This window comes from Acanthochromis polyacanthus, chromosome 10, assembly GCF_021347895.1.
Source record: "Acanthochromis polyacanthus isolate Apoly-LR-REF ecotype Palm Island chromosome 10, KAUST_Apoly_ChrSc, whole genome shotgun sequence".
NCBI lineage: Eukaryota > Metazoa > Chordata > Actinopteri > Pomacentridae > Acanthochromis > Acanthochromis polyacanthus.
The window spans coordinates 33,692,172-33,704,876 of NC_067122.1; the positions used below are offsets into that span (position 1 = coordinate 33,692,172).

At 40.4% G+C, this 12,705-nt stretch overlaps 1 protein-coding gene and 1 long non-coding RNA gene across 3 annotated transcripts in view; both read right to left on the reverse strand.

Annotated features, from left to right (window-relative positions):
• LOC127535669 (uncharacterized) overlaps nt 1–12,705 on the reverse strand; it is a 140,366-nt gene that overhangs the window by 75,462 nt on the left and 52,199 nt on the right. The gene's annotated exons all lie outside the window — the stretch shown is intronic.
• On the reverse strand, nt 2,861–9,385 carry slbp (stem-loop binding protein). 2 transcript variants are annotated; one of them, XM_022215873.2, is made up of 8 exons: nt 9,197–9,385; nt 7,842–7,985; nt 6,424–6,537; nt 6,239–6,304; nt 4,960–5,082; nt 4,637–4,792; nt 4,417–4,525; nt 2,861–3,521 (listed from the first exon to the last, which is right to left on the reverse strand). In XM_022215873.2, the coding sequence occupies exons 1-8, from the start codon at nt 9,253–9,255 to the stop codon at nt 3,450–3,452; spliced, it is 843 nt and encodes a 280-aa protein (XP_022071565.1). In that variant the 5' UTR covers nt 9,256–9,385; the 3' UTR covers nt 2,861–3,449. The 2 variants fall into 2 exon arrangements, with proteins under 2 accessions (XP_022071565.1, XP_022071564.1); XM_022215872.2 differs by having other exon boundaries at nt 6,239–6,310.

Genomic DNA, 12,705 nt, shown 5'->3' on the forward strand with positions numbered 1-12,705 from the left:
ATATCCAAACCATAATTCCAAACTAGTATTCCATATCCCGCATTTACGTTATAGAAATGTTAAGGTAGTTCTTCCAATTTTTATGTTTTTTTTTTTATTTTTATTTTTACAAGGCTTGTGAGCAGTGGCAAACAAATTAAATCAAGACCAAATAAAATGGATATTAAAGCAGTATTGGAAGTGTGAAAATGCTGAGCAGATGCGCGTATCACGGCAACAAGACTTAGCATCTTCCCGGGAACCCTGATTTTTTGATTTGCCTCAATCATTTTTCTGTCTGTTTTTCTGTACTGGAGATGTAATTCCTGTTGGAAAGTGAGTTGTCACTTTCCATGGCACTTGATTAGATTTTCCTCAGTCGATGGAATCACTTCTCCTCGCACTTGCAGCTTGACCCTGTTAATCAATTTACCCTTCCTGTGTGGCTTAAACTTCATTCTGGAAGATAGACGTCACAGTGGCCACGTTTTAATTCAGAATTAAACTTTTGTGCTTCGCGTTTACATGGAAATATTAATTCTGAATTAAGGTTTACATGGACCACACTTTTATTCCCCTTCCTTAATTTCGCTTTAACGCTTGGGCTTTGGAAGGGATTCTGATTGGACAGGGAGTGGACATGACGTATCCGTTTACCAGAAGAAAACAAACTCCATTTGCTGCGGCATTTCTTTTCCCCAACAACATGGAGATACAACTAAAAAGCACGCTTTTCGCTTTGCTTTTTATTGTCGTTTTGAAACAGCAACTCGACAATGGCCTCCTACTTCTGTTGCAGAACGTGTAAGTCACTACGTCCTCACTACGCTAGGAGCCAAGCATGCGGAGAATGACTGGAATTAACTAAAGCGGAACTAACTGTATACATGAATAGAACGTACACAGGAATTATTTATTCGGAATTAAGTATTTACAAGGCGATTTTAAAGCAGAATTAACTTTAATTCCGAATTAAAGAGGAATTAAAAGGTCTCATGTAAACGTGGCAAGTATCAGCATCAACAACAGAGGTTCTTTTTATAATGACCCTGGAATAGTTTCCTATTTCATGTGGTTTTCCAAGCCCTGAAAGAAGGAAACGCATGTAGTCACTTCACCTTCAGGGGAGAGGATTTTTTCTTTTGCTCATCTGTCATGCAATATAAATTCTATATTTAGTTGTAGTGTTAATCTTTACTTTGGTCATATTCTGGGTATTTTTTCATCCAATCTACACTGCAGTAAGAAGTACTACAACATATGAAGGAGACATTAAACAGCCAGATGTAGAGCGGCAAAGTAAGGACTAGAGAATAGATTTACTGTTTTATCCAGTTTAACATCAGAGACAAAGCAAATATTCAGGACAACTGACAACGTAGAATGTAACGTTACTGTTTTAATCACACCTGGGTTTCTAAATGTTACCTTAACATCTCCATGGACTGTTTTATTAGCTTAATGTACCACAAAAAACTAACAACACACTTCAGCTGGTTACATGAAACGACAAACATTGTTAGCTGTAATGCTGTACATTAACTTTAGACTACGACTGAGCAGCTGGCTCACTAAGCATTACTAATTGACATTAAAGGTAACATTGATTGGATGCTAACGTTCTTTACTAGTTAACACACAGAAATAAACTCCACTAACTTCTCAGGTTTACTGCTCACATTATATCTGACACTGAAATTGCACATAAAATGCATTCAAACTGGAACCAGTAAGACCAATTACAGTGAAAAATCTGTTAAAACAAGGACACCAACGCACAGTAAAACTGTTCTGCTGCTCCACTGATCAATGACGACAAATTTACAGTTACTTTATTTACAAACGAGGATGAAACTCGACTTTACGGTGAATGAGCATCAAGGATGCCTTTTCCACAGACCTGTCAGTCAGGAGGAACAGATGCAGACGTTAAGACCCGCATCGGGAAGGCAAGAGCAGCATTCATAATCCTAAAGAACATCTGGCGATCCTTATAACATCTTGCACCAAAATCCGCCTGTTCAACTCCAACGTCAAATCAGTCCTTCTGTATGGAGCAGAGACGTGGAGAACAACAAAGACCACCATCAAGAGAGTTCAGACCTTCATCAATTCATGCCTGCGAAGAATTCTAAAGATCCACTGGCCAAATACCATCAGTAATGCCGATCTCTGGGAAAGAACCAACCAAGTGCCAGCAGAAGAAGAGATCAGGAGAAGAAGATGGCGATGGATAGGGCATACCCTGAGGAAACCATCAACAAACATCACACGCCAGGCCTTGACCTGGAATCCTCAGGGGAAGAGAAAGAGAGGCCAACCAAAGAACACCTGGAGAAGAGACCTGGAGGCGGACGCCAAGCAGACCGGCTGCACCTGGGGAGAGTTGGAGCGAATCGCCCAGGACCGTGGACGCTGGCAGACTGTTGTGAATGGCCTATGCCCCCTCTAGGGGTTCTAAGTCAGTAAGTGTCAGTCATTTCAGTACCGCCCACTCATGTTACCAAGTTTGACGCTTTATATAAACTTCAATATTAAAATACTTTCTGATTGGACACTGTATCTCTGGGTTTGACCATGAAAACTAACGACAAATATATCCTGAGCTGTAGAGAAGCCACCTTCTGAGCTTAGGTTTTTGCTGAGCACATTTGGGGTCTAAGGAGCGTTTTGGTTGCAGCCTATCAGAGGTAGTGGTCCTGCAAGAGTTGGACACTTCTGGGTTGTCTTGATTTTTCAGGCCGGTTGCTAAAACCCATCTTTTTTTATACAGTCTATGAGTACAGTTCTCAGTTGGGACGAGGGAAAAGAAGAGAACAGCAACAAAGAAAGCCTGGCTTTGTAGTACAGGCCTCAGGGCAACCATCACTCATAACAATGGTGCATTCAAGTTTGTTTTTTATTTGAAAGTCTTCACCATGAAAGAAACAGCAACAAGAAACTATTGTAATTGTATTGAAAACAAATCACTGCCAAATACAATCGAACTGCAAGTAATAAACTGAAACTCTTACTTGTACTTCAGAATGGTACACGAGTATACACAAACCTTGCCAATGAGACATTAAAAGGAAATACTTTTAGCTACTAGGAGGACCATTTGAGCTGAGCCAATTTATATGTGTTTTTCATTTAGCTCAAGAGCACAGGATGCAATATTACACATATCAGTGCACTAAGTGCTTTTCTAAACACCAAACTATAAACCATTTAAACGGGCTGAAGCTTGATTAAAAATGCAATTGTAAAATCTTGACATAAAAAGATGACTCCCTGAGCAGATAAGTAATCGTAGGTACCAACCTATGGATTAAGAAACACTACACCCTGGAAAAGAAAACTAAGGGCAACTAATGAATAACTGGAGTAGAGGCATTTGAGGGAAAAATGGTCTGTCAGCAAGGAAACAGATGAACCATTCAAAAAGTATATCAACGTCTTGCTTTATCCTGGAGAAAGCCAATGACAAGCTATGCCACGTCAGGTTCTGCTGTGGTTTCTGTCTTCTGTACTTTAACTGGGGTACCCAAACAGTCTTCTTGCTGAGGAAAAAGAGCACAAACAACCACATTCAGTGAAGGCTGTTTTCCTGTTAGATACAAGCATGTGATGCCACACACCGAACAAAACTTACATTTAATAGAAGAACTCTGCTTTTCTTAATTCAGTTGTTGTTATTCTCAAAATAGCCTTAATGTAAATGAAATGCCCCTTTTATGTAAATAACTAAGACTTCTGTCAAAGCGGAGGGTTCTGCAGGTCTGTAATGGGCTGATGATGTCTGAGAACGACCATGGAGGTATTTATGAGAAAGATTTATGTGATGTAATGATGAAGACAGCTTTGAGATAGTAGAGTTTAGGCAGCTGTGAAGAGGATAAGTCACTGAATTCTGGACAAAATAATTTATCAGCTGTATATTTTTGAAAGAGTCTTTGTTGCCATCAGCAATCAGACTATTTAATTCAAAAGTAAACAGATGAAACCAGACGACTGAATTTCCCTTCAGGGATCAATAAAGTCATTGTATTGTATTTATTATTATATGCTGAAATTCCCTTGAGACCAAGTTATTCTTTTTGCAGGTTCAGCTAGCCCGCTAAGGTTTAATGAACACTCTGGGTTATCTTTAAAAATATATATACTAGAATTAATTAATTTGAATTTAAACAACTGAAGACACTTTTCAAAAATGTCCCAAGATATTCATTGACATCATCAGGAAATCTCAAAATTAATTATCCGCTTGTTAAAAATGTGGACAACCTAAACAGATTTGCAAGTGTTGTAAAAATGACTGATTCAATAAAAGGCCATTAAACACCAACTTAATGTCTACCGTTTGTCCTGTAGTCACAACTGCATGTGTGTGTGTGTGCTTTGGTTTAAGCTCCAAATGTATTTGAACACTAACGAAAGGAAAGAAATTCAGCTCACCTCCACTGAAAGGCTGTGTGTGGCGAGAGAGTCTGGGGCATTCTGGTCATCTGTCAAAGTTGGGAAGTCCAGTTCAATGTCCATTACATCACTAAGATCCAGCTCCTCACTGGAGGGATGAGAGGAAATCCCATGAGCACAGCATTTAGCTGACTGACAATGAAGAATATGAACACGTGTGTACACACAAGCCTTTGCTAACAGCCAAATATGTTCTCACATGTTACTGAGGGCTTTGTCTTTGCCATCCTCTGTTGGAGGATCCCAAGCATGCAGCTTGACCTTCCACAACTTGATCTGCTGGTCCCAGGAGCGACGGCTGTACTTTCTGAACTTGTTGGGAGTTTTTGGGTGGACGCCTGGCTGACGCATGTGTCTTCAAACAGAAAAGAAGGAAAACATACTGTTAGTTTTACTAATGTACTGAATATTTCAACACTTGGGTGTTCCCCTTTTTCCTCTGCAGTAATGTTTAAGTGCTCAGGAGCGTTTCAAAGCCATTTAGATAGAGGCTACATATACACCTGTTTTGTGTTGACCTACTTTGGAACTTCCTTAATGTATCGGTCATAGGCCAGTGTGTTCTTGCCGTAGTTGATCTGTTTTTGTCGTCGTAGCAACACAGCTTCATCAGTCTCCATGTTTTCTCCCTCTCTGGAGTCACAGCTGCAGCAGACACACAGGTTAACCCACATCGACATATGCTGACAATAAAAAAGGTGCACCAGATGGCTGTTCAGTCTGAATGGAAATCCAGATGGTAGCACGCGTCCATCCTTCATGAATCAAAACCGAGATGACAGTCCTTTCCAGCATGGTATACACCGCTGGCTCCTCAGTGATGGAGAACCACAGCACACATGCAACAATGCATATGAACTAATGCATAGTAATAAATCAACAAACAAAAGACTAACAAATCATTTTCTGATGCTGATAGATCCCTTCTCCACGTTGGAGATAATTTGCGTACAAGTAATTACATTATAAGTCCTTAACAAATTGACTGCTGTGTAAATGGATTCAGGTTTCTCTTATTGGAAACACAAATATGAATGATGCAGGTATTTATCAAACTACCTCAGCCTGCTGAATGCAACAAAATAAACAGAAGTGCCTGTAAATGTTTTATCTCATATTTATCATTGGCGAGTTTCATTAATCTGAGCGGTTACAGACTTTATCTTTGTCACAGTAAAGGGGTTTTATCATCATTTTAGATGTGAAATTACAGAGCAAAGTGAACAAGAAAGGCCATTTGGGGTTGCAAATTGGATGCTTTGCTCCATGATGTGATGTTTTTGGACCGATTTTGGTGCTGAAACATGTAAATTCTTCCTCAGGTGACTTCAAAGAACTCAGAGTATGATGCTTTGAATTGTAAATATCTCAGCAATACATTTAAAACGAGTATTCAGAATGCCTCAAGTAAATATCTTAACGACTAGCTAGTCATTTACCTGTGCAAACTGACAAAGGGCATTATATATTTTACATTGTTCCTGACTATAGAGGGCCTCATTCTTACACATATGACCAGTTGGGACATATGTTTCATGGGCCCCACTCTGTGATGGAGAGGCACTTGGATCACTGTCCATTCAACAACTCATGAGGCCTAAATGCACGGACAGGGCCCAGGTGGCTGTGAACTTAGGGAAATTCAGAGACCAGCGCAGAATCCAAAAAGGAGAGCAATAGATTGAGGCAACTAGAGACAATAACTGTACAATAAGCAAACAGTATGTATGTATTTGGAACCCAATATTTCATCAACGTATGATTTCAATGGTCAGACACAATGTATGAGAAAGAGCAAAACCTTCCAGAAGAGCCAGACGAGGTCTTTCTCTCTCTCTGGGTGACCTCGGCACCCAGTATTCTCCTCCTGTAACTGAACAGAGTGTTGGCAGTCAGTTAAAATGAATATTAAAAAAAAAATTGAATTATTAAAACTATGTGCTATCAATGGACAGCAATAGAACTATTGAAATACGGTTTAATTACCGCTGCATGTCCCTGTGTACATCCCTCCTCATCTCATCATCCTCCACTTGGCTGCCCCAGTCAGCAGGCCTACCACAGCGAGACACTGGACCCGTGCTCTCCGGAGTGGTGAAACTAGGGAGGAAACAAGGTCGGTAATTGCCCAGTGAGCCCAGTCCTGGAATATGCACACAGCATTATGCAAAGACAGGACCAGTACAGAGATGGACAGAGCTGGTAAATTCTCAATGGATATTTTGATGTGTTGGTGGAACTTCACCTACCCAAGGCTAAGCTAATGCTCTGGACTCTGGAGAGCCAAGTGGTAGAAGTTTGTGGTGAGCTTTCTAACCTTTACATTAATGTCCAACCAAGTTGCCCCACTTTAACTGTAATCTGTAAAACATTATACTCTATGTAGAGGTCCAGTGTGTCACCGGCCTTGCATTAGAAATCCTGGTTACACTTGTGGTTTAGAAAGCTTCAAACTAAAGCAAGAACAGTACTTGGATTTCTTTGCTGGCTGTCAATCTGTCCAATGTCTGACACGTAAAAACAAGTTATTTAGTTACTCTGTGTTGCAAAGATAAAGTGGTATGTAGCTGATTATTTTACAAAAAGAGGAGAGGAGGACACTAGTGGAGAGGGAGAGGTCCAGCTCAGACACATCTGATGATCAGAGTGCAGATGCAACCAGGAGATACTGACTGAACCGCTAAGAGGGGAAAAACAGCAATACAGTCAATTTAATTAATAGTAATCAAAATTACCATCTTGGCTTTCCACAAGATCAACTACAGTATTGACAATTTTTAAAAAAATCGCTTTCAACTCATAGAAAACTTTATTTGTAAAAACTTACAGCAAAGTTATTCAATTTCATCTCGAGTGAATCTGACATTATTGTTCCATATTTCACTCGTTTCCAACTATTTTTTTCCAACTTGTCTGAGCGCACTGCAGCCACCAAGCAGCATCTACACTGGGCCTGCATGTTAGGCATTTAGGAACATCAGTAAATTGCGGTGTCTATCGATAAGTAGATGTTCAGCAAGGGAAGCCTTTCATCTGTAACCAGTGTGTAGCAGTGATATCAGACAAAATGAAGATATTTGCTGATTTAAATATTTTGTATAAATCAAGTTGCAGTCAATTTCTCCATCAGTGTAATACTAGGGAATGGGGTACACAATTACATCATATGCTGGTTTGACCAACTGAAAAATTGGTAGCACCAGCGCTCCAGTGAAAAAGTTGGTTTGAGGGACTGTTTAATGCAGCTCATTTCAATTTTTGCATTATAGATTTAATAACAACAGGCAGGCCTCTAGAGTTTTTGTTGTACATGAGACGTAAACCGGATAGGATTTGTTTGATGCTTCAAAGGGTCAGTCTGTTACATACATAAAACTACTTATAATATGGGTCTATACTCCTACCTTGCATGTCTGCTGTCCGGGTGTTTGCAGCTGTCACTAGTCTGCCCGTCATTTTCCAGATCACCACTATCCTCATTGTTGGTCCGCAGGCTTCCATCGATCCCTCTCTTCCTGCAGTGGGACCACCGAGAAGGGCCGATGTTCCTGTGCAGAAAGACGCAAAACTGATTTGGAATTAAACAAATACAATGTAATTCTTGTTGTAGTATTTCTTTATTGCACACATGTTTGAAGAGAAAGGTCACAATACAGAGAGAAACAAGCTAATAAAAAAACTCCAGCACAAAATGAAACCATATGCATGCAAACAATACACCCACTGCTGCTCTGAAGGCAACATTCTAATGGAAATTTGTTGTTTAAAAAAACTAATGCTACTGTTCTGAAGGAATATAACAGCTCTCCGTCTCCCTGGAGAGGAAACCAGTCCTTTTCTTTAACTATAGAGGGTGGAGTAATTTTTATGACAGACGATTAAAAGAGACTTTGTGGATTTCAAAAAGGTAAGGCAGAGGAGATTTTCCCCCTCAAACTTCGTCGGTTAATTATTAGCTTGAACTGTATGTATGATAATAGATTGAGAGCTGTGTGCAGTAGAGTGCGGCAGCCCCACTTCTTCAGGCTTGTTTAAGGGAATAGAAACCTATATGGTTCTCCCGCCATCCACTTCCTTCTTTCTACTGTGCTGATAGTCTGTGCATCAATTCATCACCTATCCGACCATGTTTGCGTCCCATCTCGGGTTTGGGGTGAGGACACTCTGGACTGATGTGCATTTCCAATCTGCACTTTAACACAGTTGTATACTGCATACTTGCAGTAAGCAAAACTCCTAGCACGTCCCTCTGACTTCACTATTCATCTTATGAATAGTCCTCCCTTTCGTCTGATTATAACCGTCAACTTCATTATTAGAATCCAAAGCGGTGGTCAAGTGTACATTTAAACCGAGGCCTGTGTGTACCGCATCGTACTCCCCTTTTTCACGCCACCAACAACAGAACAAATAACGCTACAACGTTAGCTAACGTCAGATCTCAGTGTAACGAAAACGACTCCATGAGGAGCATTTTGCAAGAGGCCACCATCTTAACCACCACAATATTGAAGGAAGTAAAGCTTGTGACACAAACTGGCAGAGAACAGCCACTACGGCCGGTACAGTCACAGAAATGGTCACTCATCAGCTTCAAAAATGTTATGAAGACTTAAACACGTCTTCATAATCATCGTCTCAAACATGAGCTAACTCTAAGCTAACCTCACACAGCGTCCTCCGTGAAGTGAACAAAGACACAGCGTAAGCTCGTAACAGTAGTTGTGATCACAAATGGACTACGGAATTCGACACTGACCTTTTTTCGTGTTCGCTGTTGTAAGCATCACGTTGCCTGCCTCTAGTCCAGTCAGACATTTTCTCCACACAATGACAAGATATTCTGTGGGTATCTGCGGCTCTTCAGAAGCGTTGCCGTCTACAAATACCCGCCAACTCTGCAAGACGCAAAGCCCCAAACAATCCGAAGTGTCACGTGACAGGAAAAGGCGGTCTCGTTCAATTCAGCAAGCGCGGGCCCATAGATATGGGCGGGCCAAAAGTAAGGTTGATGGTCACGTGACACGTTCCAGGAAATACTTAGTGGTAAATTTGAGTTGCCTTTGGATTCGCTATGAACAAGCAGTGGGTGATTGTGGGGAGGAACCAAAAAGTAGTCAATAAATGTTTAATGTTTTAATTGTTTAACACAGAGACATATATATATCTATATATATCTATATCTATATCTATCTATCTATCTATCTATCTATCTATCTATATATATATATATATATATATATATATATATATATATATATATATATATATATATATATATATGGCTAACTGTATCAATGTTTTATAATAAGTTAACTTTGCCAGTATTTGAGGATTGTGTAAGCAGCTAGTTTTACTTGTCTTGTTTACATATTTTAGGTTTATGTTTACACAGTTAAAGAACACCTGTTTATTGCTTGCATGGCAATCAAGAGTTATCACATCATTATGGTTAGTAAAATAGTCAGAGGGAGGGGAAGGGAAGAAATGTTTAATAATTTAGATTAAATCAACTATCCATACAAAATTTGTTGTGTTTCAATAATCCCACAGTAAATTCAAGCCTAAGTAATCGAAATTATTTGAAAACTAATGTAATTTTAAGGACTTTTAGACAGAAAAGAAGAAGACTGAGAGTAATATGATACATGTGATGTCTCAGGAAACCCAATGCAAAGAAGTGGAAAGGATTTTGACATTTTCAATTCTCAAGCACATATGCACTTATCAATATAAACACTGATGCATAACATATTCAAATTTATTGTCTGTTTTTTGCGTCAATTAGGAGGAAATTTCTCTTGCATGTGCAGAAACCTGCAAATAAATAAAAACAGTGCACTGCATCATATCCAGACAGGACACATGGTAGAACACACACTGTGTGTTTAGTCCATGACAGTATATATATATATATATATATATATATATATATATATATATATATATACACACTACTGGTCAAAAATTTGGACACACTTTCTCATTCAAGCACAATGAAATTATTATTACTTTCTACATTGTAGATAAATACTTAAGATATCATAACTATGAAGCAAGAATATGGAATTATGCAGCAAACAAACATTTGTGAAATAATTCTAAATATGTTTTATAAAGGGGCTGCACAGTGTCTTAGTGGTTAGCACTTTCGCCTTGCAGCAAGAAGATCCCCAGTTCAAATCCTGGCCTGGGCCTGGGATCTTTCTGCATGGAGTTTGCATGTTCTCCCTGTGCATGCGTGGGTTTTCTTCGGGTACTCCGGCTTCCTCCCACAGTCCAAAAATATGCTGAGGTTAACTGGTCACTCTAAATTGTCCGTAGGCGTGAATGTGAGTGTGATTGTGTGTCTGTATATGTAGCCCTGTGACAGACTGGTGACCTGTCCAGGGTGTCCCCTGCCTTCACCCGAGTCAGCTGGGATAGACTCCAGCACCCCCCATGACCCTAGTGAGGATAAAGCGGTGTATAGAGGATGGATGGATGAAGTGTGCCTTGTCAAGATTAATTTGTGGAATTTCTTGCCGTCTTAATGGGGTTGGGACCATCACTTGTGTTGTGCAGAAGGCAGCATGTTTGGACAGCTGTTAGAATCCATATTATCAACTACGTAAAGAGAAACAACAGTCCATCATTACTTTAAGAACTAAAGGTCAGTCAATATGGAAAAATTGCAAAAACTTTGAATGTATCCCCAAGTGCAATCACAAAAACCATTAAGTGCTATGACACAACTGGCCTACATTAGGACTGCCCCAACAAATGACGATCAAGAGTCACCTTGGCTGCTGAGGATACGTTCATCCGAGTCACCAGCCTCAGAATTAGCAAGCTGACAGCTCTTCACATTAAAGCCCAGATAAATACCACACAGAGTTCTAGTAGCAGACGCATCTCTAAATCAAATGTTTCAGGGTTTTGTGGTGAAATTGTTATGGTCTCTGTATCTAATGCCACATAGTGGCAGCTTTTTCTCCCTTTCTCTCTCTCCCCAGGTGGCGTGAGCTTGGCACTGCAAGCAGGTGCTGCTCATCGGTAATCACAGGCAAGTGGGAATAATCAGCTACTACCACCTCCTCTTATAAGCAGGGCACAGCCATCACTCCACACCAGATCATTGTGCTACCCAGTCAGTGTTCTCAGTTTTGCTTTTTGTCAAGCTCTTCAGTCTTCTGGCATTCTAGTTTGGATCCTGCCTGTGGCTCTGCCTCATTCACCCGCCTCTGCTGTCCCGGCTTGTCTCTGTGTCAGCTCCAGCCGCACACCAGAACACCATTCCTCTGCAGGACCTGCTCGTCTCTATCACTGCTCCAGCCACTCACACCGCCTCCACCACCTGTACCTGCTTCATTCCTGGCCCTGTTCTCACACAGTCAGTTCCCTGCTCTTCCAGTACCCAGTCATAGTTAGTTGATAGTAATCGTAGTTTTGTCAGTTTGGGCTGTTTCATGGATTCCTGTTGATATAGTTTTCTGATTCCATGACTACTCTCCTTTAGTATTGTTCTGGTCACATCCAGGTTTAGTTGGTTTTTGCTTGAGTAGTATTTTTGATTTAGTCTTTCCTGCCACTGTGTTGTGGTGTTTGGGTTGTGACAATTCCTCTGGCATTTAATTTTCATATCTATTATTTAGCCTCCCACCATTAGAGGTCCTCCTTGAGTTAGCTTTGTTTTGCTTTAGTAATTCTCTGGTAGTGAAATCTTTTGTAATATACTGTTTTCTGTGGTTGGGTTATTGCCTGCATGTGAGTCTCTTCTTCTGGAGTGTAACAGAAGCCACGACTAAGGAAAAGCAACCAGAAGAGATTTGTTTGGGCCAAGAAGCAGCCATCTGATGTATTTTTCCAACAGTCTTGAAGGAGTTGCCAGAGATGCTTCCCATCATGAAGCATGGACCACTTGCTTCATGGTGGGAAGCCCCACAGCATCCTGTAGTGACATGCCATCCCGTCCAGTTTGCTTTTAGTTGGACCATCATTTCTATTTCAATAGGACAATGACCCCATACACACCTCCAGGCTGTGTAAGGGTTATGACCTGGCTTCCAGTCATCTGCCCTAAACCCAATCCAGATGGTCTGGGATGAGATGAACTGCACAGTTCAGGCAAAAGGACAGAGTGCTCAGCATCTGAACTCCTTCAAGACTGTTGAAAAACGTCAGATGGCTGCTTCATAAAGCTCATCGAGAGAATACCAAGAATGTGCAAAGCAGTAATTGAAGAAAATGGCTGATATTTTAAAGAATCTAAAATATAAAACATGTTTT